Here is a 26,358-nt window from a genome sequence, read left to right as displayed (position 1 = left end):
GCCAGTAGTCCACCTGGCTCCCTTCCAGATTGCCCACTGGAATTCTATTCTGGAACCCCAGGGGAGGTCGAAGGTCCAAGGGTTTCCCGTAGTCCTTTATTATTCTGTCAGCCACGGCCGTGCTGGAGTCTGGATTCTTGTTTCTGCTCAGCTGTACTTCCATTAATTTGGAGGAGAAATACCCTTCCTTAGGTCTGGATGAAAAATGCCTAAAGAAGGATGTTGAAGGAAAATCATATTGGGTGTGGCGACTCCTGTGAGTAATCCCAGCACCTTGGAAGCTGGAGGGTTGCTAAGGGTTCGAGGCCAGACCCAGCTCTACCTAATGAGTTCTAGGTCAGCTTGGACTGCAATATGAAACCTTATCTGAAAAACAGAACAAATAGGGGCTGGAGAACTGGCTCAATGGTTAAGAGCACATTTTGCTCTTGCAGGAAACCCAGGTTCAACTCCCAGCACCCACATGGTGGCTCTAACCATCTGTGATTCCAGTTTCAGGGATCTAATGCTCGCTGAAGTCACCAGGCATGTGCACACACACAGTGCACATACATACTTGCAGGCAAAACACTCATATTCATAAAAAATCTTTAAAAAAATAGAATAAATAAAACATTAAAGCTCAGGGAAGGCAGGAAGGCTTTATTCAAGGTCACTGAAATGAACATAGGACCTTTGCAATGAGATTTTGCAGTGAGGAAGAAAGAAATTTGGCTCAAACCCCAATATAGCATAGCTAAGTGGGAATTATAGTCAAGAGCAGTGTGGTCGGTAGGTGGAAAAAAGTACTAACAAGAAGTGTTAAAGGTTCTGGCTAAAGGTATTAATTACTAAAAAAAAAATTATTTTATGTGTATGGATGTCTTGCTTGCATGTGTCTGTGCACTACTCGGTTCTTGGAAAGGCCAGAAGAGTGCCAGCATCAGGGTCCCTGGAACTGGAGACAGAGATGGGGTGCTGGGAACTGAACTTGGGTCCTCTGGGAGAGCAGCCAGTGCTTTAAAATGCTGACCCATCTCTCCAGCCCACTAACAAGTTTGGCTGAAGATAGGCCTAGGTGCTCAGACATCACCTGGAGGATGTGTGGGATGAGGAACTCCATTAGTTATGGAGGGTGATCAGATATTGAGTGGGAGCTGGATCTCTGGTTAAACAGTCTTGGCAGGGCTCTTGCTAAAGTTGGACATGGTTGAAACAAATACAGAACCTTAAAAAGTTTGCTCTCTTTGAAAAAAATTTGGGGGGTCTGAATTGAATCAATGAAAATACCTTTTTGTTTGTTTGTTTGTTTTGTTTTTCAAGACAGCTTTGGCTGTCCTGGAACTTGCTCTGTAGTCCATGCTGGCCTCAAACTGAAAGAGATCCACCTAGGCTGAAAGTACCTTCTTTAGAGGATGTATCAGCCTATTTTCTGCTACAGTAGAATATAAAATAAGTATGTGTAGCTGTATTAATCACAGTAACTAAGAGGTGCAAACAGCTCAAATTTTTTCTTTTTTTTCCCTTAAAGATTTATTTATTTATTATGTATACAGTGTTCTGCCTGCACACATGTTTGCAGGCCAGAAGAAGGCACCAGATCTCACTCAGATGGTTGTGAGCCACCATGTGGTTGCTGGGAATTGAACTCAGGACCTCTGGAAGAGCAGCTGGTGCTCTTAACCTCTGAGCCATCTTTCCAGCCCCCAACTCAAATCTTTTTTTCTTTTTTGAACAACTTAAATATCTAATGGATAAAAACACATAAAATAAAACAGAATTGTTACGTACAACAACATGGACGAACTTTTTAGACATCGTGATATTATGCTAGTCATGAAAGGACAAAAGTATGAGTTTACTCTATCAGGTGCCTGAAAGAGTCTTTTCACGAAGACAGAGAGTGGGGGCCCAGGGTCTGGGGAGATGGCTCAGCAGAGCACTTATCACTTGCTGCCCTTCCAGAGGACTCCAGCTCAGTTCCCAGCACCCCAGTCAGGTGGCTCATAACCATTTGTAGCGCCAGCTCCAGGAGATCTGAATCTTCCTCTGGCTTCCATGGGTACCCACACATATGCAGCGTACATACATATATATGCACATAAATATAAAATTAAAGCAAATCTTTAAAAAAGGAAGAGACTGCAGAGGTATCCCAGCAGATAAAGGTGCTTGCTTCTAGGATTGATGCTTGTGTTTGATTCCTGGAACCCATATGGTGGAAGGAGAGAACCAGCTCTTGAAAGCTGTATTCTGATCTTCACATGGGCACAGTAACACACACACACACACACACACACACACACACACACACACACACACACCACACAAAACCCCCACACGGAAAAAAATAGTAAATAAATAATAAATGAATAAGTGTGTGTGTGTGTGTGTGTGTGTGTGTGTGTGTGTTTCTTTTTTGTGTCAGGGATTTTCTGTGTAATAGTCCTGGCTGTCTTGGAATTCTCTTTGTAGACCAGGCTGGCCTGGAATTTACAGAGGTCTGCCTGCCTCTGCAGCGTGTGCCACCATGCCCAGCTTGAATAAGCATATTAAAAAAGAAAATAGGACCAAATTTGGTGGCCCAATCTTGTGATCTTAGTATTCAGGAAGCTGAGGCAGAGGAATTGCTAGCCTATGTTACAGTCCAGTGTGAGACCTGGTCCCCCCAAATGGAAGAAAGCTGATGGTTTGTGCCTTTAATCCTCAAACTCTGGAGACAGAGGCAGTTCAAGACCAGCCCTGTCTACTTAACAAGTTCTAGGTTAGCCAGGGATACATAGTGAGACAGTCTCAAAAACAAACAAACAAACAAGCAAACATGAAAACAACAATGAAAAGAAGAAACACACACACACACACACAGAGAAGAGAGAGAGAGAGAGAGAGAGAGAGAGAGAGAGAGAGAGAGAGAGAGAGAGAGAGAAGAGAGAGAGAGAGAGAACACAAATTTTGTGGAACAGGTTGGGATATGTTTGGGAGAGTCAGGATAGAAAGGTTAGATCTGAATGGATGTGAACATGAGGTGTGGTGTCCTGATATCCTTGGGGTAGAGGCATGTTGCATTTAAGATAGAGAAGGAGCAAGCCAAGGTTTTCTTTCTCTCTGCTTTGTTGTTGTTTTTGAGATGGAGTCTTATGTCATCTAGGCTGGACTCAAACTCTGTGTAGCTGAAGATGCCCTTGAACACCTGGATTCTCCTTTCTCACTTTCCAAATGCTGAGATTACAAGTGTTTGTGACTGAAAGGCTCTAGCAGGCCAGAGCACAGCAAACTTGGTGCTGACAAGTTCCGGCTCTCCCCTAATGCTAACAACCATTACATTACATTTCTAAAGCTAGTCCCCAAGCTTCATTCCCTTATTTATCCACTGACTCATTCCTGAGACAAAATACTAAGGCCCAACAATCAAAATTAATTATTTGGCTAACATATCCTAGCAGGATTTACCAACTCACCCTAGCACAGATGCCCCCTTTTTCTCCTTAAAAGTCTGTTCCTGCTGGGTGGTGGCACACACCATTAATCCCAGCACTTGGGAGGCAGAGGCAGGTGGATCTCTGAGTTTGAGGCCAGCCTGGTTTACAGAGTGAGTTCCCGGATAGCCAGGGCTACACAGAGAAATCCTGTCTTGAAAAACCAACTAACCAATCACCCAACCAACCAATAAACAAACAAAACAAAAAACAAGAACAAAAAACCACCCCTAAACAAACAAACAAACAAACAAACAAACAAACACAAAAAACCCACTCCTGAGAAAAACACCTGCTTGCTTGCTGCAGCTGCTGTTGCTGCTGCTGCTGCAGCTTATTGCTTGCCTTTGCAGCCCCTCCCCCTTTCCCCTTCTTGGGTAATCAATCTCCTTTGTGCTGAGAATTTGGTGTCTGGATGTGTCCTGTGCAGACTCCGAAGTGGGCTACCTCTTTTTTATAAACTACCACATCCGGCACTAGCTAAATGTTTTACACTCTAAATGACTTTGCTTCAGCCCCTCTAGCAAATACAGAACAAGAAGCAGCAAGTAGCAATATTTTATTACCCTAAGGGTTCAAACTGAGATAACATTCATTTCACCCAATCATTTACAGAGAAAGAAATTGAAGATCAAAAGAACACTTTTTTTTTTTTTTTTAATTGAGCATCATCCCTAGGTACCGGCTTTGGAAGGGCCCCAGGGGAGATGAGTGTGGGTAGGGGAACAGATCCCGAGCTATCAAAGTTTTGCACCACATCATGAATAGATTGTTTGGGGCCTCAAGGCCAGCATGAGCAGGTAGGTTGAAGAGGGTAGATGATCAGTGATAGCAGGGTGCAATGACAGAACATGACAGCCTGTGTGACGTTTCCATGAGGGGGCTGCAAATACATCATGAAGGGTAAGAGGACTTGTAAAAGGGAGAGAAGAGATTATCCTGAGGCTGAGCTTGTGGGGAGCAGAGCACGGTGTGATGAAAGGCCCTGGCCTGGTTTAGACAGTGAGATGTGGGGTGCCATGGGATGTCAGGCTGGACAGGTAGTGCTGAGCCCCATGATGGGCTAGGGCTCCAGCAATAGCCTGAAGCTAGCTGGGAGCATCTACAGGTCCTAAATTTGTGGACAGGACTGCTGTCCTCAGTTGTACGCATGGCCATTCTCCCTGAGGCAGGATGTCCGGGAGGATAGTTCCCTCTTGCTTGGTCACTCTCAGTGTCGCTGCTGCTTCTAAGTTCTCCGGGGCTGGTGCAGCCTTCCCCAGAAAGCCATCTTTTTCTCTTTGAGCTTCACACCCACTCTTGTGTCAAAATCCAACTGCAGGTACTTTTCATCCTCGTCAAAGCGTGGCCAGTAGGGCAGCTTTCTGTGATTGGGGTCCCTGACCCCAAGGTAGAAAGAGATATCTGTCACTCCTTTTTATTCGGCTTGTGCCTCTTACCCTTCTTCCATGTGCCTTCACTTGGGAAGCTGAGATCCAAGAAGGCTTTGTGGCAATGATGCCTAGACAGGTCTTTATGAAAGAGTAGGAGAGTTAGGTGTGAGGTGAACACTTAGATTCCCAGCACTCAGGAGGCGACGGCAGGAGAATTGTGAGTTTGAGGCCAGTGTAGGCTGCATAGCAAGCCCCAGGGAAGGAGGTGGGAGAAGTGAGCTTCCAGGTAGTGCAAGGTGAGGTAAAATATAAAGGCGAGTATAAAGAGGATGGGTGTGCAGAAGGGATGAGGATGACATGGGAAGAATTCTTGGCTTTGCATGACAAGCTAAGGGAATGGAGCTTTACTCTGGGAACATGAGCAAGGGTTTTAAGCAAGTGAGTAGCTTGGCTAGGTGATAGTTCAGAACAACTCCTCTAGTGTCACAGAATGATGGGGGGAGAGAAGGTGGGGCCAGGAAGACATGCATGGGGGACCCAAAGTTTGGTTCAAGTGTCACCTCCACTGGGAGCCATCTCTGCCACTCAAATAGGGCCAGGCCCCTCCTTGCTGCTCTAAGGCCCAGTGCTCCCAGTGGGACAGCTCCCATTGTGCCTGTTTGGAATTCGGTTTTCATATGGTGGGGTGAGGAGGATGTAGCACATGCTTATGCCATCCTTGAACCCCAGCTTCCAGGACTAGGGTCAGATACAAAGGAGAACATCAGTGACATACTATTGGATGAATGAATTAAGAGTGTGCACCACTGGACAGAGGGGACACATTCTAGGGACATTTAAGATCCCATGACTGACAAGGAAAAGGAGAAGGGCCCAGGCTTGATTGTCCAGTGCCTGTGGTTCTAGTATTATTTATATGTGTAAGGGGCTAGACTCACCCAGTGCGGGCAAAGTTGGCCCAGTATTTCATCATCTGGAGGCTGAATTCCTTTTCCTCATTGGTGGATGAGCCTGGGGGCAGAAGAGGACGTGGTATTTTGGAAAGATCTAGGGGTATCAGCCTCCCACTCTGCATTTGTGAGTACATTCCACACTAGGGAGTAGGTAGTTCCCTGTGGTCAGCCAATGGAGGTGTGGGTCTTCATACATGGTGGGGAGACTAGGTGTCAGGTAGGGCATTAGGACCTTTGGAGAAAGGGCTTCCGAAGATATAGGAAAGCTCATCTCCATGGTCTGCGCCATCACGTCGAGGTTTGACAATTATGCCTGAGGGAGCATGATGCTTGAACTCGTACAGGTAGACAGGGAAGCCAGCATCTGTGAATAAATGGAATGGGTGAGGGCTGCAGGAAGAGCCTTCACTGAGCTAAGCTCCCCGCCTACCCAATGTGTCCCACCCACCGACATCAGGCAGGCTTTCAGCTTTACAGTCATGGAGCAATTTAGAATCCTGCCCTCACTAGCCATCAGTATGTCAAACTCTCTGAGCTGCAGTTCCTCATCTGCAGAGTTGGGGACACTAAAACCTAATTGGCAAGCTTATAGCAAGGATCATGGAAGCTGCCTTCTCCCCTCTTCTGAGCCTTCTGTTCTGGACACTGTATTTAAGGGCTTTTAATGGCTGTCCTTTCCAGCCTCACCTTTGACCTCTCATCCTTATATTCTCAAGCCCAATCAGCCTTTTTTTTTTCCCCCCCGAGACAGAGTTTCTGTGTAGTTTTGGTGCCTGTCCTGGATCTCGCTCTGTAGATCAGGCTGGCCTGGAACTCACAGAGATCTGCAAGGCTCTGCCTCCCGAGTGCTGGGATTAAAGGCGTGCACCACCACCACCACCACCACCACCACCACCACCACCACCACCACCACCACCGCCGCCGGCCAGCCTGCTTTTTAAGTTGCTCTTAAGCCCATCCTCTTAGCCTAGGTACTGTCTCTACCACCCCAGCTTTCTCCTCTAGGGTGGCTGAGGTTCTGCCCTTATCCCTAAGGACAGCTCTTCCTCTGGCTTGCTGCCTTCTCTGTGGTCTCTTGGAGTCCTATACTAGCCCAAAGTATGGAGTGTGTGTGGGAAGAGCTGGTGACCCCAGTTGGAAGCAGTTCAGCTGGACAGTACAGGGAAGCGGTATGATTATTCTTAGGGGCCTCATACCCCGGTGGTATCGTGCAGCTTGAAGTGTGGAGTACACGAAGGTGGCATCTCCAACTAGGTCTATCACCCGGTTTCGGAACATCGTCCAGTCATGTTTATTGGCAGCATCGTTCAAGTATTCCTTCATCACCAGTGGGATCTGCTCCTTAGTGATATTCTGGGCCAGGGATGCAAGACCCACCCTGAGGTCTGCTATACCAGCTGGGCCATGGGTGGGTTCACCATTCACTTGTACCCAGCCTCAGCTCCCTAGGACTTTTGGGAATGGATTTTCTAGGAAGATCTCCATTCTGATTGTTCTTAATCCCCCCACCCCCACTTTTGCCACAGGAGAACTGCCTCCCAGGACCCTAAGAGTGCCTCGGAGACCTTGCCCATCAGCAACCATCTCATCCCATGTCAAACTCCTTTAAGGTCCCAGGAACCCTTGCATAGAGCATGTCCTACATTTTTAAAGAAGTGTGTGTGGTGTTCAGTGCTGTTCACACTAAACAACCCAAACCATGGGACCCCTCACCAGTACGATGCTGAAATTCCAGAGCAGTTTGGTGAAGTATTTTTTGTTCATCATATGCCGAGTTATCTGGAGCTTCATGAGCTGCTCACAAGAAAAGGACCCAGGGTTGAATCAGGCCTGAGTTCGTGCCTGTCTGCATATAGAATTCTCAGACAAGACAGCCCAAGAAAGACCCACAACCTGTCCTGCTCACTGTCTGTCATTAGCACCTAGTTCTGAGCTGAAGCAGAGCTGGGAGAGCCTGTCTTGAGCTACAGCATCTGCCTTGACCCAAGGAAGGAAGAAAGGAGGTCCCTAAGGTGTATGGTTGTTTGCAGGCTCAGGGGTTGACTACACCTCTCCCAATTCCCCTCCATCACTCCTGGTCAGCTCTCCCTGAACAGGGAATAGAAGCAATGTCTACATCCTCAATGGGGCCACTGAGATCTAACTTGGTACCCACACACTGCTCAAGGGACATCCCGTTCCAAACCCACTGAGTGAGCACCTTTCCCATCCACTCACAAAAGGCAAGGCCCACTCGAACTCTGCGTTGTTGACACCTAGAAGGTAGGGCACAGGTGTAACCTGCCCGTGGGTCAGGAGCACCACAGGGTCCTCTGGGAACACCACACCATCCACCACAGGGCTCAGGAACCATAAAACCTGCAAGGCCAGGGGCATTTTTCCAGCTAGTCATCCCACATACCCTCCGAGAGCCTTGGTGACTTGGATGCTCAGCTCATCAGGTCTGTCCCAGGAGCTGCTCTAGCTTAAGCTCTTTTGGTAAAAACTAAGATTGCCCATAATGATACTTAAGAAGGTGAGTGTTGGGAGGGACCAGGACAGACAGGACCAGGCTACTTAACTTCAGATGCTTGCTTCATGCATACACATAGTTCATTCCTTATCTCTTGAAAATCCTTATGAAATATCATTTCAATGAGGCATTTATTATCCATTCTATTTAAGGTTCCATATCTCTCATCATGCCTGACCCCTTCCTTGTTGCTATTGCTTTCTAGGGAGCTGAGTAATTTACTTATTTATAGGGCTTATTCTCTCTCTCTCTCTCCAGTGGGGCATCAGTTCCACTAGGGAAGGGAATTTGGCCTGCATAGTTCCTCAAGTATCCCAAGGACCTGGCACATAGTAGGTATTCAATAAACACTCAAATTGCAGGCCACTGTTTACTCACATCTTTTGGATCTTTCTTGAAATTGGCACGAAAGAATGACTATAAAGGAGAGAAGAAGATAGGAATCAAAAGAAACTCCCAATGTGCTCCAGTGACAGGTCCCTCAGGAAGTATCTATGGGTGGCTATAGTACACAGGCTGATAGGGAAGACAACTGGAATGTTGTACCTACCATCCTCTTGGAAACATGCATCATTTCATCCCCTGATAGAGCTCTCAGGCATTCTACCATGATCCTTGTGTTGTTGTGGTTGCAGCCAGCCATGTGAGCAACCTTCTGTAGAGAGAAGGGGTATACAGGGATGCCTCCATCCTTACCCCTTCTTGTTGAGCCCTGGGAGAAGAGTGATGCCCACCTTGGCTGCCTTCAATGGATCATGAGTGATGAAGGAGTTCAGTATTGCAGTACCACTTTGGGAAATGGCCCGATGGAATAGACCTTGGGCTAGGGGTGACATCAGCTGTAGGGATTGGAAGCAGAGCACTCATGAGACCCATAAATAGGGAGGGCCAACTGACTTATTTTGGGTGCCTGCCTAACCATTTCCCAGTGACCTGAGAGATGACATCTTGGAGGGAGCCATGGGTCTTAGGCTAGAGTCCTAGACTTAAAGCCAGCATCTTCCAGTCTTTGGTCTATGTAATGGGCTCTAGAGGTCCCAGAGTTGACCTGAGGATATGGGATGTGATCTGCTGGTATGCCTAAGGGGGTCTTCCTCTGCTACAGGTTACAAATGAGGGTAGGTGGGACCCCATAGTCACAGCTCCAATTATCTATGCTAACAGCTCTTTCAGAGAAGTTATATCTTTGGATACCTCAGAATTTATGTGTCTTAAACTGTTCTAGTCAACCTCCAACTGGGTAGAACCTCTCTTTGACATTATCTACCTAGCTTGGGGGCTGTCCCTCCTCTGCCCTCTGCCACATGTAACTATTCCAGTCCTTCCTGACCATTTGGTCCTGTGAATCACTCAGCAACAGCCCTCTGTTCTCCATTCCTCCTACCCTCATTGTCTCCTCTGGGATAAACCCTGCTCCTTCACCTCCCAACTGGGCCTCCAAGACTGAGTTCCTGCTTCATGCAGAAGACCGAGAGGCCTCTCTAAATCCACATCTGATCTTATCACTTCCCTGCTTAAAATCTGTCCCTGCTCTCAGGAGGATGGCTGCAAGCCACAAGTTTGAGGCCAACTACTGAGAGCCACTGGTAGCAAAAGTCCATGAGAGTATACAGCAGTGACAGCTAGAGTTCAGAAGGTCAACCTGTCAGAACTAAGGGTTCTGTTAGAGGAAACCATCACGCAAGGCCTTTAGAATGAACTGGCTGTCTCTTGTTGTAAACTTCTTGTGTAATAACAGCTATGATTCTCCTCATTTACCGTGCATTTCCATGTTACATGTACATGTAATCTCACGATTGCATCTCAATCTTGGGCACAACTTTCCCTATACATTTGAGGTAATTGGACAACTGTCCCCAGCTCTGTTTATTTTTCATTAACATAAATCTAAACATGGCCATTCTTCAGACAAAAGTACTTCAGCAAAGATACCTTTTTCCAAGGACAAAACTGCACATAGATAAACATTAGCTCATCTCACCCACAGACAGAGAAAAGAATCATAACAATTATATCAACTCCTTACCTTCACTCCATGTTATTTATACAAGACCCTAACTTAAGAGATTTACTGCTCACATTCCTGGGATGATGTTTTAGCCATTTGCTAGTTACTGAGTTAAGGTAGTTACTTCCCACTGACCCAAGGAGATTGCCTCCAAGGCCAGACAGGTGATAGGTGCCAAGCTTCTTTCTTGTGCAAATTCAGTTTTTATTCCTCCTTAGCCAGGTGCTATTCCTAGATTTTCTCCTCAGCAATTACTCTGAGCAAAAGTGCTTTTACTAACCAAATACTGCATGCTCTGACATAGGTCGCTTAGCCACCTAGCACATGTCCCCCTCCCTATCAGAAAGCAGCTGCAGCCGGGACAAGCGGGAAAAGTGGCGCCAAAGACAGTTTACTTTCTTGTGACTTGCTGACCCCTAACATTATATCTAGCCATTTCTAGATTATAGTTTGAGCACATAAATTCCCTAATTGATCTCAGCCTTTAGTCGACCCTACCAGAGAACTCCCCTTTAGTCACTCCCCTTTTGGGTTGTAATTGGAAGCTGAAAATTATTGCTTTATGTGTGGATCCTAATCACCTCTCTCTGCGACCCTGAAAGCTTCAAGCCTTGCAGTGCTTTGCCAAAGAATTCCTGCTTCGGTATATATGCTGGTTCTCTGAGAGCACTGGGGAGAATTGATTGAGAAGAACAAAGATGAGGACGGAGATAAAATTAGGACAGGAAAGGCCTTGCTGTGTAGCTCAGGCTGGCCAGGCATTTCAGGTCTGCTATTGGAATGTTGGAATTACAGATCTGCCTTCTCTTTGGATTTTTTTTTTTTTAATGACAGGGTTTCATGTAGTCCATATTGGTTTCAAATTTACTATGTAGCTAAGGTTAGCTGTGACTCTCCCATCCCCTCAAGTTTTAGGACCAACACACTCAACTCTTCTTAGATTGGGCCTTATTACTACTGTGGCCCTCACAACCATACTTGATGTGATTCTTGCTCACTTCCACCCCTGTGAAGTCTCTAACACAGGCCCCTGACTTCCAGGCCTAGGCTGTCCACAGCCCTGCCTAGAGGGTAGATCCTGGCGTCTGTTTACGGGAAAGGGCTCTGAGAGAAGCAGGAGGTGGTAGGCACCCACAAAGCCTCACCCTGTCCTCGTTGGGGCTTGGATTTTTCATCATTGCTATTCTTTTTTTCCTTTTCTAGAAAATCATTTATTTAGTGTATATGGCAGAAACCTGGTTAGAGGACAAGTTGCCAGAGCCAATTCCACCTTGTGAGCTCCAGGAATTGAACTCTGGTCCTCAGCCTTGTTGGCTGCGAGCGACTGTGCTCCTGGAGTGAATGGTGTCCTTGGCAGGGGTGAGATGCGGGTTTGTGGATACCCAGGTGCAGTGTGGGGACAGGCTGGCCTGTGTCTCTGCTGGTCCAATGGAAATCGCACTCACCAGTCCCGAGACGCTCATAGCTCCTGCCGACTGGCCAAATAGCGTTACACTTTCCGGGTCTCCACCAAAGGCCGCGATGTTCTCCTGCACCCAGTGCAGAGCCGCTACCTGGTCCAGCAGCCCCCAGTTTCCGCGGGCTTGGCTGTCGCCCGTGCTAGGCACAGGAGATTCATGGTCAGTGTTTCAAACTTGGATGGTCAGGATTCAGAGAGCTGCCAAGGCTCCCTACCTAAGGCTTCCTTAGACTCACTCGTGAGACGGTATCCAGCGTCTCCACCGGGTCAGGCCCGGCCCAAAACACCCTCGTCTTTCATCTTTCGGTCCTGTCCACGGACCACGCCCCCTTCCGCCAGTCCCCGCCTTCTGTGCCTCAGGCAGGTGGGTGAAGGCCCCGCCCCTGGTCCAAGGCCCACCTGAAGAAGCCCAGGATGCCCAGCCTGTATTGCAGAAACACCAGCACCACTTTCTCGCGGGCGGCCAACTCTGAGCCTTCGTAGGTAGAAGCGGAGCCGACGAGGAAGGCGCCTCCGGGGAACCAAACCATCACCTGGACAAGAAAGGTCTCCAAAGTCTGAGCTGGGCTGTAGGGTAGTAGAGGGGGATGACGGGTGGTGGAAAACACTACTCACCGGCAGCAGAGGGTCCCCAGCCGCGAGCACTGGGGCATAGACATTTAGGTAGAGACAATCCTCACTGAAGTGCAGCCACTCATACCGCTTCCGCGTGTTTAAGTATAGAGAGGTTATCTGCCCCCAGGTTTCCTGAAGGCACCTGTGGGCATACAGTGAATTTGGATTGGCAGTGGAGAGAATGATTTCAATCCTGGGGTCAACAGTGATGGGGCGGGGCGGGGGCAACCTAAGACAAAAGCCTGGCAGGCTCTGTGCGCGTGTGCGTGACCAGTAGTCAGGTCCAGGACCGCGAGGCAGGCAGGTCTCTCTAGGATCCATCCTTCCTTCTACCATGAGTCTTGCCCTTCACCCCTTGGCCTGGGTAGTCGTTGCTCATGCTGAAGACTGCCGATGAGATCTAGGCCAACACTTGGGTGCCCTAGGTACCTCTCTGCCTTCATGTCCCACCCTCCCAGACTCTTTTATCTCCCAAGCAGGCCAAGGAGCTCTAGAACATGCTTTCCCACTTCAAACACAGGACCATCAAATCTATGGTCTGAACACCCCTCCTGTCCCCAACTTCTTCACAGTCCTCCAATTTGTTCTCTGGAGGATATTGATAAAAGTGATTAAAGACAAAGCAAGACACAACGCAGACCATGGCACTTTCCTTCTTAAAATCTTCCCTGTGAGACCTGGAATCAAGGCTGTTCTGGGCTACATAGAAGGTCCCAGGACAGCCTTAGCTACCATGGAAGAACCCATGTCCGCCAAACCCACTTCCCTGGCTCTCCGCTGCCCTCAGAGGAGAAGTCCATACACCCTCAGTCTGGCTTAGGCCCCTTTCCCACCCAGTCACCTCACCAGCCACCCTTTGTTCCTGAGAGACATGGCTGCTTGCCTCTGATTGCCAAGCCCTTGTGACCGTGTCTTCTGCCAAATGCTCTCTTCCTTGCCCAGCAAGCTCCTACTTCTGTTTGAGGTCAGATCAAACAGTATCCCACTGCTTATGGGCACTCCCTCTGTGTCCTGCAAACCTTTCTCCACTCTTGACCGTAGTGCTGGTTGAAATTATTTCAATTAATTGTTTTTCTCCTGGGTGACTCAACCACTCCTTGAATGCAGGCTGACAGTGTGTCCTAGCACTCAGCCAGGTACCGTGTGGACGTTAGGAGTATTTGAAGAGTATGGGCTATCTGGCCACCTCCCTCTTCTCTGCTGCTGGCCTAGTCCCTGGAATGGCTATTCTTACAAGTCTGGAGCTGGCCTTACTTGATTGAAATCCCTATCTGCCTGTTTCTCCTTTTAGCTACCCTCTTGTCCCAGCCTACCTCCCCTTTCCCTTTTTCAGATGTCCTTCCCACAACACTTCAACCTGCCTCATCCCAAACTATTGTCCCCAACCACCCTTACCAGCAGCCATCCGAGCTCTCTTCCTAAAAGGACAACTTTCATTTTCTTTTGTTTTTGTGTGTACAGGTCAATGAATGCATGTGAAGGCCAGAGAAAAAACAGTTCTGGGGCTTGAACAGTATTCCCTCTCCAGGTTTCTATAACATTATACTCTCCAACTTTTCCCTCTATCTCCCTGGTGGATCCCCCTGCTGACCCAGGTCTCAGCAAAGAGAGCCCAAGTTTCTCTCTCTTAGTTCTCTCTTTTCTTTTTGCTTTTTTGAGACTGTGTTTCATTTTATAGCGCAGACTAGCCTAGAAGTTGCTATGAAGCACAGGTTCCCATTTTTCTTTAAAGACTTTAGGGGATTTTATTTATTTTTATGTTCTGTGTGTAGGTGTTTTGCCTGCATCTATGTTTGTGCACCATGTGCATCAATGCCTGCAGAGACCAAAGGGGGCATTGGATCCCCCTGGAACTGGAGTTCCAGACAAGCTGTGAGCCACCTAGTGGGTATCAGGGATCTAACACAGGTCCTTTGGGAGAGCAGCCAATGCTCTTAACCCCTGAGTATTTCTCCAGCCCCTAAACTTTATCTATCTATCTATCTATCTATCTATCTATCTATCTATCTATCTATCTATCATTTAACAAATTTTTTTGAGACAAGGTCTCACTCACTATGTAGCCTTAGCTTGCCTGGAAGTCAGTATGTAGACCATGCTGGCCTCAAACTAGTAGAGATCTGCCTGCTCTCTGCCTCCCAAGTGCTGGGGTTAAAGGCATGAGTCATCACACCCAGCTCTCTCTGTCTCTGTCTCTGTCTCTGTCTCTGTTCTCTCTCTCTCTCTCTCTCTCTCTCTCTCTCTCTCTCTCTCTCTCTCTCTCTTTTGAGGTAGGGTCTTAAATAGCCCAGGGTGCCCGCAAACTTGCTGTGTAGTCAAGACTGGCCTTGAACTCTTGATCTTCCTGCCTCAGTCTCCAAATTACTGGGATTATTAATGTGTGTGTGCCATATGCTTGGTAGCTAAGTGAATTTTCTCATATTTTGCCCAAATTTGCTGTTGCTCTAGAGTTCACCACTTTGGGAAATGACACCCTTATTCTCTTGAGCAAAATATAGTCACTATATTAAATTATTTTTTCACGTGGCTCATATTCAATTCTCCAGAAAATAGTATCCACTTTCCCTTTAAAACAAATTTAGAATCCAAACACTTCCTTCCAGCTTCCCTGTACAAGCACCATTTTTCTCTCTCCCTTAATTGTTGCCCTACAGAATGGTCTAAGTAATCAACAGATTCTTACACTTGACTCTCTAAGTTCTAAAATCCCTTGTTCTGACAGCTTATAGCGAGTTCCAATGACTGACACACACATGTGTATAAAATGGGCACCCTCACCTCCAAGCCTCACCTTCAAGTTTCAGATAATGGTCATTCCATGTTTTGCCATCAGGGATTCCAAATAATAACCAGAGAATGATCAGAATGCCTGGGGCTTGATCTGTCTGTCTGTCTGTCTATCGAGATTGAACCTGTACCTCTCCTATGCTTGGCATAGAGCAAAACCACCCTTGGTCTCTGGTTGATCATGTCCTTACAGTGGAATTGTAACAAATAGACAAACAAATAGACATTCAAGTGGGAGTTATAGAGCTTTTTTTAAAAATATCACTTGGCACCCAGGTTTTAAACCTTGTGCTTTAACTAGTTGCTGCTAAACATTATTAATGATTGCCACACAATGTCATGGTCAGTTGATTACTCAGTAGTCTGAATAAACAGTAAATACACTTATTTTGGCCGAGCTGCCAAGCCCAGGGCTCCAAAGGGCAATCATTGTTCAAGTCTTGTAGTGTGAAGGCTACATGTAGGTGGCAGCAAGACACGGTAACTTCAAAGCTGGAATAGCCCTGTAGTTCCCATCTTGGAGCGCCCTCTGCAGGGAGTGGCTGACAGTATCCTGTGGGCTTGTTACAAAGCTGGAGCCCATCATTCACTGGCCAGGGGTGTGGATGGGAACAGGAGGTGGGATGCATTTGGGAAATTCAGCTTCCCAGAAGGTCCTGTGGCAAAGCCAGTGACCACATCCCCCTCCCGTGAGAAACCCAACACAGTTCGATCAGTGCCTTAAATGCCGTTTGCTCTAATTCCCTCATTACACAGGCTTGGAAACAGGCCAAGCATGGGCCTGGGTTTGCTGTGGTCACATAGGGTGTTTCTAGTGAGTTATTTTAGGCACTGGTCCACCCTACTCATCAGGTCTGCTCATCTACCAGCCCGCAATCCCCAGGCACTTACGAAGGTGGGTAGGTGGTGGCATCTCTGATGCCATTCCAGGGTTGCGGGGGTTCCGGAGGGGCAAACCTGCGAGCACCCACAGGAGGTCTGGAGAAGGGGACTCCCAGGAAGACTTGGACGGTTATGTTTCCCACATGTGTTTGCTTTCCTTGTAGGATCCCGTGTTTGGTGACCACGAGAGGTTCCTTGGTGTGCAAAGCACCTGGGAAGAGAAGAGGGACAGTCATCCTGTCTCGTTATTGTCAGCCACAGATGGGATCCATTCCCTCTCCCCTCCCCCTCCCTTCCCCTCTCTTTCTTCTCTTCCCCCACCTCTCTCTAGAGTCCATCACCCTTCTGCCTCAGCCTCCCAAAGGCTGGGATTACAGGAGTGTGCTACCAGACCTGGGTAGCTGCTGCTGCTGCTGCTTTATATATAAAAATCAACCAATAAATTATTATTATTTAAAAATCCTATGTTTGTGAGCATTTTGTGTGCATGTGTATCTGCGTACCACATTCAGAACAGGACACTGGGGTCTCTTTTTTTTTTTTTTTTTTTTTTTTTAAGATTTATTTATTATATATACAGTGTTCTGCCTGCATGTATGTCTGAAGGCAGGGCACCAGATCTCATCACAGATGGTAGTGAGCCATCATATGGTTGCTGGGAATTGAACTCAGGACCTCTGGAAGAGCAGTTGGTGCTCTTAACCTCTAAGCCATCTCTCCAGCCCCCGACACTGGGGTCTCTAAAACTGGAGTTACTGGCATCTGCAAAGTGCCATGTAGATGCTGGGAATTGAATCTGGCTCCTGTGGAAGAGCCGCCGGCGCTCTAACTGCTGAGCCGCCTCCCCAGTCCTCAGTGGCTACTTTTTTTTTTTTTTTTAAAAAAAGAATGTGTTATTTAGTTTTACTTTATGTGCATTGGTGTTATGTCTGCATTTGTGTCTGTGTGAGTGTTGGATCCCCTGGAGCTGGGGTTATAATCAGTTGTGAGCTGCCATGTGGGTGCTGGGAATTGAACCCAGGTCCTCTGGAAGGGCAGCCAGTGCTGTTAACCTCTAAGCCATCTCTCCAGCCCCAATCACTACTTTTTAATGCTCGAGTGTGTGTTCATTTGTGTAAGTGCATGCATGTGTGTAGATGCACATGTGTGCATGTGCATACTGAGACTTGAGGTTAACAACAGGTGTCTTAGTTGATTGTTTTCCACTGTATGTACTGAGGCAGGATCTGTCAGCATGCCCAGAGTCTGCTGTTTTGCTTAGTCTGGTTAGATATCTTGCTCCAGGGATTCCCTACCTCTGCCTCCCCTGGGTTGGGATTGCAGGCAGGCTGGCAAGACCACCAGCTTTTTACGTTTCTGGGGATCTGAATTCTGTGCTCATGCAGCAAGTGTTTTACCACTAAGCCATCTCCTCAGCCTAGTTATGTTTAAAACAACAATTAAAAAAACTTGGAAATATAAAATAACAATTGTGTATCTGTCTTATTCCTCTTATGCATCTATGAGGATTTCCTTCATTATTTAAGATCCCAAAGCCATGTTGGTAGGTACATAAAAGTTCATGTCTGTTATATAAACCATTTCTCTTTATGTCATTTAATATCAATGAAAGGGACATTTATTTTGTTTATTTATTTTTTTGAGGTAAGGTCTCTCTATTATGTAGCCCTGGCTGTCCTGGAACTCCCTATGTAGATCAGGCTGGCCTCAAATTCACAGAGATCCACCTGCTTTTGTTTCCTGGGTGCTGGGATTAAAGGCGTGTGCCACCATGCAGGGCTGAAAGGGGCATTTATTTTAACTTCTGTTTGATATGAACATGGCTACACTTTTTTCCCTGGTTGTTAAATGGTTTAATTAGTTTTTTGATTAGTTTCTTTTTCATTTGCTTTTTTCCCTACCGGTGTGTGTGTGTGTGTGTGTGTGTGTGTGTGTGTGTGTGTGTGTGTTGTAAATGTGCCCGTGGTGGTGGCTGTACACATGCAAATGGAGGGTAGTGGTTGATTTCTGATGTTTTCTGCAATTGTTCTTTACCTTCTTTTTTGAATCAGGGTCTCTCATTGAACCTTGAGTTTGCTGAGTGGCTGGACTAGGTGGCCAGCAAGCCCCAGGGACCCACCTGTTTCTCCTTCTTCAGCACTATGGGTACAGTCATGCACCCCACAGCTTTTCATATGGGTTCTGGACATCCAAACCCAGGTCCTCACATACGTGCAGAAAATACTTCACTGACCGAGTTACCTCCCAAGCCCTGCCTGGTTCATTTCTGGGATGGTTGGAATTATCTATACACATTCTTACTCATACACATTTGCATTAATGCACCCTTATGAATTTATACATACACAGGTATACAGGAGAAGCACACAAATGCATGTTCACAGAGAGTATACATATGCATACAAGTGCAGCTATATGTGGTTTATAATGTATTCACTTACAATGTGTACACACACACACACACTGCAAGCCTATTCACACCACAGACAGCTTTGGGAATAGATATGGAATAGACTAGGTTGATTCCAGCCCTTGCCTGTAAGTACTCCTCCTCTTCCAGGCTCTTATCCTGCCCCACTTCTACTGCCAAGTGCTGCTGAGGCCTCACTCACATCCATTGTCCCTTTCTAAGTACCCTGTCAGTTTCTCTCTCTCCTCCCTTATCAAAACAGAATTGCTCTTTGTTCCCATTCCTTGGAGTTCACTCAGTAAAGTGACAGAAAGCAAATGCGATCCAAGTTGTTACTTACTCTAGCCATGGATCAGAATCATTTAGGAATTGATGCCAAAAAAAAAAAAACAACAACAAAAAAACAAAAACAAAAAAAAAACAAACCAAAACAAAACAAAAAACGATTCCCAAGCCAGGCAAGGTAACATACATCTGAAATCCTAGTGCTTGGGAGGCCGAGGCAGGGAGATCATGAGTTCAAGATCATCCTTGGCTACATGACTTCAAAGCCAGTTTGGCCTACATGAGATAATGTTTTAAAAACATCCAATCTGAACCAAATTCCTAGGCCTTCTGTCTCAGAAGTACTGGGATTAAAGGTATTTACCACCATGCCTGGATTTTTTTTTGCCTTTTTTTTGTTTGTTTGTTTGTTTTTCGAGACTGTAGCTTTGGAGCCCATCCTGGAACTTGCTCTGTAGAGCAGGCTGGCCTTGAACTCACAGAGATCCACCTGCCTCTGCTTCCCGAGTGCTGGGATTAAAGGTGTGCGCCACCACAACTGTCTGGCAGAGTTTTTCTTTTGTTTTTGTTACTGAGACAAAGTCTTGCTATTTATTGTAGCTCAAACTGACCTAAAACTCATAATCCTTGCTGAGGCTTGTTGGCCAGCCATCCTTGCCAAAAAATGACACATTCCAGGTTCAGGTTGAGAGACCCTGTCTCAAAAGGAATAGCAGAAAATGGTAAAACAGGACACCCAATGTCATCCTCTTCTGCTTGCATGGGCATATCTGTATACATGTGTTCACATACACTACACACATGTATGCTCACACAGAACAACCCTCATGATCCTCTTGCCTCAACTTCCTAAGATCTGGGATTATAGGTGTGTACCATCACCCTGGTGTCCCCAAATATTCCTATAGACACATGGAAATAAGCTCGAAGGTTTATGTAACTTGTCTTACATCACATAGAGAATGTCTCATGACTGCTGTAAACCATGGTGTTTGTCAACTCCCTGGTCTCCAGGGAGCCAATTACAACCACGTGGAAGAGTTTTTCTAGACTGCTGAACAAGAGCAGCATGGGAAGTCCAGTGTCAGCTCTGTTACCCGGAGGGAGCACAGAAGCACTTATCAAAACAATAGTACAAACCAGCTGTGGAGCATACCTGTAATCCAGCACTTGGGAGGCAGAGGCAGGAAGATCACAAGTTCAAGGCTGGGGAGATGGTTCAATGGATAAAAAAATGTTTTTTTTTTTGTGTGTGTGTGCAAGAGTGAGGACCTGAGTTTTATTCCTTAGAACCCACATAAAAGTTGAATGCATCACACAGGTGTCTAATCCCACTGTTCTTATAGGGAGATAGAAAGTGGAACAGGGAGAATCACTTGAATCTCTTGGGACAGCTAGACTGGCATCCCCAGCTGGAGACGTGAAACATTTACACACACACACACACACACACACACACACACACACACACACATCACAAAAGTACAGGACCTAGGCTATATAGTGAGACCTTGTGTGTGGGGGGAAGCAAAAATAAGAAACTCACAACCAAACAACACTAGTATCCATAAAGTACTATTAAGGCCTAGAATCACAGGTGACACCTGGAAAATCAACAAATGGTGGCCCCCAATTCTGGAGATGATACAGTGAAAAAAACATTCACATGTATTGTTGGTGGAGGACAAACTGATAAAACACCTTGGAAAAACAACTTGGCAAAATATACAAGGAGCCATAAAATGTTCATATGCTTTGGTTAGGTGACTTCACTTTAAAACAAAATGTATCTTTTTGAAAAATCAGTATTCTTTGAACTATGAAACAACACATTAGCAATAGTTTATTGAGGTATAAGATATGCATCTAGCAAAATGCTCGTATCTCACTTCTACAATTCTTTTTTTTTTTTTTTTTTTTTTTTGGAGACAGGGTTTCTCTGTGTAGCTTTTGTGCCTTTCCTGGATCTCGTTCGTAGACCAGGTTGGCCCTGAACTCACAGAGATCTGCCTGGCTCTGCCTCCCAAGTGTTGGAATTAAAGGTGTGCACCATCACCGCCCAGCTCACTTGTACAATTCTATATGATGCTAGTTACACACACATCCCATTCTGATCTGATGTACCACATCATTAAAGCAAAGACAGATCTGAACTTCAGTGGATGTTGGAGCCTCCTTTATGTCTGTGAACTAAGCCAAGCAAATATAAACTTAAGCTATAAACTGCCTTCCATAAGAATTTAAGTGAAAAAAATAAGCAGATTATAACACTGTAGGGCCAGCAGGTCGGTTCCGTGGATAAGGGTGCTTTACCGCTAAGCCTAATGACTTGAGCTTGGTCTCTGGGATCCACTTGGTAGAGGGCAAAAACTGATTCTTTTAATTTGTTCTCTGGCCTCCAAAAATGTGCTGTGGCATACAGAAGCAAGAACACACACACACACACACACACACACACACACACAGATATAATTTAAAAAATTTAAAAATAAAATTGTTTATATGCTAACATCACCACTATATGTAAATATGCAAGAAGAGTTAATATCACAAAATGCTAAAAGCAATTTTATCAAAGCTTCTAAAAAACAATACCTGCCGGGCGGTGGTGGCGCACGCCTTTAATCCCAGCACTCGGGAGGCAGAGCCAGGCGGATCTCTGTGAGTTCGAGGCCAGCCTGGGCTACCAAGCGAGTCCCAGGAAAGGCGCAAAGCTACACAGAGAAACCCTGTCTCAAAAAAAAAAAAAAAAACACAATACCTACCACTACCACCACCACCACCAACAAAATACCCTCATGTAATTATTTAGGCAAAATCAATTAACAATAGAGTCCAGAACAGTGGTCACTTTGAAGCTGTGGACTAGGCAATAGCACATAGGATACTGGCAATATTCTAGATTTTGATCAGAATGGTGGTTTCATCATATACGTGTAGTTATATATAATAATCATATAGTTTAGATATGTCCATCTTGCTGTATGTACATCTAACACCTCAATAAAAGGTTGTTAATGTGTTATGTTGTTCTCACAGTTCATTTTAGAAAGAAGGCCATTGAGGAGAAAGGCACAGAGAGTGAAAAGGCTGTGTAGGACATGGAGAGGCAGAAGCGGGACTCCTGCTTAGAAGAAGGAAGGCAGAAAGGAGTGGGGAAGGCCAGAAGGAGGGACATGGACATGCCATGTTCCCAGGTCCCTCAGTGATCCCAGGAGGTAGGAGACATGGTCCCCACTTTGCTGAGCAGTCACGGGGATCAGAGAGGACAATGATGTGCTCAGATTTTTAGCTGGTAGCACATGAATGCTCTGAAACACTGCCCTCCATCTGCCTAGACCTTGTCCAAGCCCCACTGTCCAGAAAAGGCTGAGCTGGGACTGGCAACCCCAGAGGGATGAAGATCTTACCTAAGGCCGTCTGGACTATCAGGCAAAGGGTGAGGCTCAAGCCCAGAATCCACTTCATGCTCCATTCAGCTTCTGCCATGGGCTGCGGTGATGCCAACACTTACGGGGTCAGAAGGGAGCTGTGACTGCAGTGTGTAAGCACCAGAAGGCTTTTATCTTCTTGATTCCCATCGCTAGGGCTGGAGGAGTTATGACCAGCTTCTCACCAGCTGTGTAGCCTTGTCCCTCCTCCTTGGGGTGATAGGTCATACATATGGCTTTGGCTCTTCAGCCAAACGGACTTGCCTGCAATCCCTGCCCGGTTTGCTCATTTGGCAACACTTCAAGTTTGGTTAGTGCAAGTCAAACTCCATGAATTGAGTAGGTGCCAAGACTGGAGCAGAACGCTGGGGAAAATGGGCCCCTCAGCCCCCAGGTATCCTTCCTGTGGATTTAAGAGCCCTTGGCCTCCCTGATTGCCTATGCTTTGTGTAGACTCTTGTATCTGCTGCTTTGCCCAGGTTTCTCAGGCAGGATTGTCATAGAGTGCCAGACTGTATCAGGGACAGGAAGTCAATGTGGTGAGTACCCCCAGTCCCACGGTCCAGCTGGAGTTTATACCTAAAGGCAACCATGAGAAGGGTCACTCAGTGAAACCAGGGTAGTGACTGAACCAGAGGGTTTCCTGGGAAAGACCTAATCTTCAACATAAAGGTCGACCTTTGTGTGATCAGCCAGGAAAGGGAAATCTGACCTGATGTTTAGAGCTGTAGGAGCCAGTGTGGACTGGACGGGAAAAGATGGTTCCGTTTTCACTGACAGGTCAGGTGGGAGTCCTGGAGTCCTGGCTTACCTTTGGGAACTGAGTATCTAGGGGTTTCTGTGCTGGGAGGTCAGAAGGTAAGCGGCTTGCCTTTCTTACTGACCCATGGTCTCCAGTTCTGTAGGCCTGGCAAGTCATTGAAGCGCACTACTTCATCCAAAGCCCATTCAATGAGTTCTCAGAAATGTCCTTTACTTGGGATCCTTACCCACATTTCTCATTCTTGTGGCTTTTTTATCCTCAGGAATATGGAATTCACTGCCCAATCATCACTGATTAGGCTCCATGCTCCTCTAAGGAAGGTCTGAGGCTGGCTGAAGGTGACTGCTGCCTATGGGGCCGACATGGGAACCATTTGGTATGTTGGATACAACCCCCTTGGTTGCAGTCTGCTAACTCTCCACAATATTAGGCTGCAGTAGTCCATTGGCTGGTATCAGGCTCTGGGCTGGACAAGATCCTCCATGATAAGCAACATTGTTCTGTCCTATGTTTTAAAAATAATTCCCAAGCCAGGTGGCGATGGCGCACACCTTTAATCCCAGCACTTGGGAGGCAGAGGCAGGTGGATCTCTGTGAGTTCCAGGACAGCCAAGGCTACACAGAGAAACCCTGTTTTGAAAAATCAAAAAAAAAAAAAAAAAGACAGAAAGAAAGAAAAAAAAGAGAGAAAAAGAAGCAAGCAAACAAACAAAGAATGATTTCCATGGGAAGCTGGGGAGATGATTCAGTTAGTAAAGTACTTGCCACACAAACATGAGGATCAGAGTTTAAATGCCCAGAACCCATGTAAAGCTGGGTGTGGCAGCATGCATCTATAATCCCAGTGCTACTACAGTGAGATGGGAGGCAGAAACAGGAGAATCCAGGACGTTCAGGGCCAGCTCAGAAGGTGTATGCAGCAGAAAAAGCCAACACAAAGAGCCCCTCTCCAACAAGGTATAAGGTGAAGACTGATACCTGAGGTTGTTTTCTGACCTCTAAATATACACCATGGCACAGACTCACAAATACTCACGTACACATGCACACGCATGTACACACACACACACACACACACACACACACACACACACACACGACTGCCATGGGCTTTCATTGGAAGGAAGAAGTGGGGTGAGGATTCATAGCAAGGCACACCTCCAGAAACCGTCTCCCAACTCCTCCCCACACAATCCTCGGATGGCCCAGGGGCCTGGGAATCACGCCCGTGCTCCCAGGCAATTTTCTAGAAAGTCCTATGTGCTGATATGGCGTGTCTACCATAACTTGGGGTCTCAGAAGCGGTGGAAGCATCTCCTCTCTACCACACCCTGGCTATTGGCTAAGTAGCTGTCTCATCTGACAGCAAGCGTGGAAATGACACAATGTCTCCTCAAGTGAGACAACATGGAGCAAGAACCTGGAAATGGCCTGTGTCCTTTGACTGAGAAATTTGATCGGAGAGACCATCCAAAATACACAAAAACTTGTTGACAGATTGAGTCTCTTAAAGCCTTGTTGACAACAGCCTCACTCCCACGTTCCCGGAAAGGAAGCAGGGAGAGGAGACAGGAGAGCGGCAGAAAGCACGTGCTCCAGGGGTGGTAATAACGTGTTTCGTCAGCTTCTGCAGCATCCGCCAGCTTACTGCGCTGAATCCTAGCTAGGCTGCCTGGGTTTAAACCCTAGCTCTGTCACTGTGTGACCTTGGGTAAATCACCAGATTCTCTGAACCACTTTTTCTCTATCTGCAAAATCCACATAAGAATAGTACTAAGGGGCTGGGGAGATGCCCAGTAGTTAGGAACACTGACTGCTCTTCCAGAGGACCCTGGTTCAATTCTCAGCACCCACATGGAGTTCACAATTGTCTGTAACTCCAGTTCTAGGGGATCTGGCACCCTCACATACACAGACATGCAGGCAAAACCCCAATGTACATAAAATAAAAATAAATCTTAAAAAAAGAACAGTACTAAGATTCCAAGATTGTAGTAAGAATTAAGTGATGATTTTACTTTTGTGAGATGTGGTCTCTCTCCTCCTGTCTCAGCCTCTTGAGTGCTGGGATTATAGCACCAAGTAAATTTGGACCAAGTAAAGAACTTTCAATACCATAAGGCCCGTTGTCTATGCTGTTGTCTAGAGCAAAAACATTTCTATAGCATCTTTGAGGGATGGGTTCCAGGAGCTCAACCCCCTGCAAGATATCAAAATTCCAGGATGCCCAAGTCTCTTATATAAAACAGGGTAATATTTGCATATGACCCACATGCACCCTCAAATATACTTATTTTTCTTCTTTTGCAGTTCTAGGGTTGACCCTATGGCCTTGCAGGTGCCAGGTATGTTTCCCCTCTACCATCGAGCTACACCCCCGCCCTGTGTCCTCAGCACCTTATTTGTATTCTGAGATGGAGGGGGGGATCTCACCAAGTTGTTCAGTCTGAACTCAGACTCTCTGTGCAGTCCAGGTAGATCTTCAGTTTGAGATCCTCCTGACATCTCCTTGCAGAGACTAACGTGGGCATCATAATTCTCAGATTCAAATGTACCACTCTTGGATTACTTATGAGAGCTGGCACAATGTAAATGCTATGTAAATGGTTAGGGAATAATGACAAGGAAAAAAGTCTGTGCCTGTGTAGAACAGACACTTTTATTTTTTTTAAGTTTTGATTTGTTACGTTTGTGTTTTAGAATATATTCCATTCACGGTTGGTTGAGCCTAGGAATTCTGAACTCACAAATACACAAGAGAAAAGGTCGATGTGGTTCAGTAACTTCAACAGGTAGATTTTGAAACTGTAGATTGCATAGGATCAGCTCAGCCGTGAAAAGTGCACATCAAAATATTCTGGGCTGGTGGCTCAGGCCTGTAATGTGAGCTATTTAAGAGATTAAGGCAGGGGAATTACAAGCTCAAGGCCAACCTGGGCTGTTTAGTGAGACTCTGTCTCAAAATAAAAAAGGAAGAAGGTGACTGTTGCCAAGTGTGATGACTTGAATTTGAGCCCTGGGATCCATATAGTGAAATGAGAGAATGACCTCTGCATGCTGTTTCCGACCTCCATGAACATGTCCTGTACATATGCATTGCTGGCCCCTCCCAAATGCACTTTAAAATGTAATTAAAATTTTTTTAAGTTAAAGAGGGTTGAGAGCCTAGGTTGTGGTGGTGCTTGTCTGTATTTATAAATGGAGGGCGGCAGAAACAGGAGGATTGCAAGTTCAAGGCCTATCCAGACAATTTAGCAAGATCCTGTCTCCAAATAAAAACTGGAAAAAAAAAAAAGTTGGGGGCGGATATAGTTTTAGTGTAAAATGCTTCCCTAGCAAATGTGGGCCCTAAGCTCAACCCCCAACATTTCTAGAAAAGACCAAACCAAACCAAAACAAAAACCAAGGCTTGGGCCTGCTTTCTG

General features: G+C 46.3%; 1 protein-coding gene and 1 long non-coding RNA gene across 4 annotated transcripts; one reads left to right on the top strand and one right to left on the bottom strand.

The window, feature by feature from the left end:
- On the top strand, nt 1–16,504 carry LOC143273305 (uncharacterized). Its single transcript, XR_013051274.1, has 2 exons — nt 1–256; nt 16,209–16,504. It is a non-coding gene; the product is annotated as an uncharacterized LOC143273305 (long non-coding RNA).
- Nucleotides 4,002–22,483, bottom strand: Ces4a (carboxylesterase 4A). Of its 3 annotated transcripts, XM_006986849.4 has the most exons (14): nt 22,150–22,468; nt 16,054–16,255; nt 12,376–12,517; nt 12,160–12,293; nt 11,747–11,900; nt 9,028–9,132; nt 8,844–8,948; nt 8,672–8,710; nt 7,999–8,139; nt 7,495–7,575; nt 6,978–7,134; nt 6,014–6,145; nt 5,767–5,839; nt 4,002–4,834 (listed from the first exon to the last, which is right to left on the bottom strand). In XM_006986849.4, exons 1-14 carry the CDS (start codon nt 22,226–22,228, stop codon nt 4,684–4,686), a joined length of 1,695 nt encoding a protein of 564 aa, XP_006986911.2. In that variant the 5' UTR covers nt 22,229–22,468; the 3' UTR covers nt 4,002–4,683. The 3 variants fall into 3 exon arrangements, with proteins under 3 accessions (XP_006986911.2, XP_076428131.1, XP_015860882.2); XM_076572016.1 differs by lacking the exon at nt 7,495–7,575 and having other exon boundaries at nt 22,150–22,477; XM_016005396.3 differs by lacking the exons at nt 5,767–5,839; nt 6,014–6,145 and having other exon boundaries at nt 22,150–22,483.
- Between the last annotated feature and the right edge of the window lie 3,875 nt (nt 22,484–26,358).

This window comes from Peromyscus maniculatus, chromosome 5 (assembly GCF_049852395.1).
Source record: "Peromyscus maniculatus bairdii isolate BWxNUB_F1_BW_parent chromosome 5, HU_Pman_BW_mat_3.1, whole genome shotgun sequence".
In the NCBI taxonomy this organism is placed as follows: domain Eukaryota; kingdom Metazoa; phylum Chordata; class Mammalia; order Rodentia; family Cricetidae; genus Peromyscus; species Peromyscus maniculatus.
This window is presented reverse-complemented; position numbering and strand designations above follow the sequence as displayed.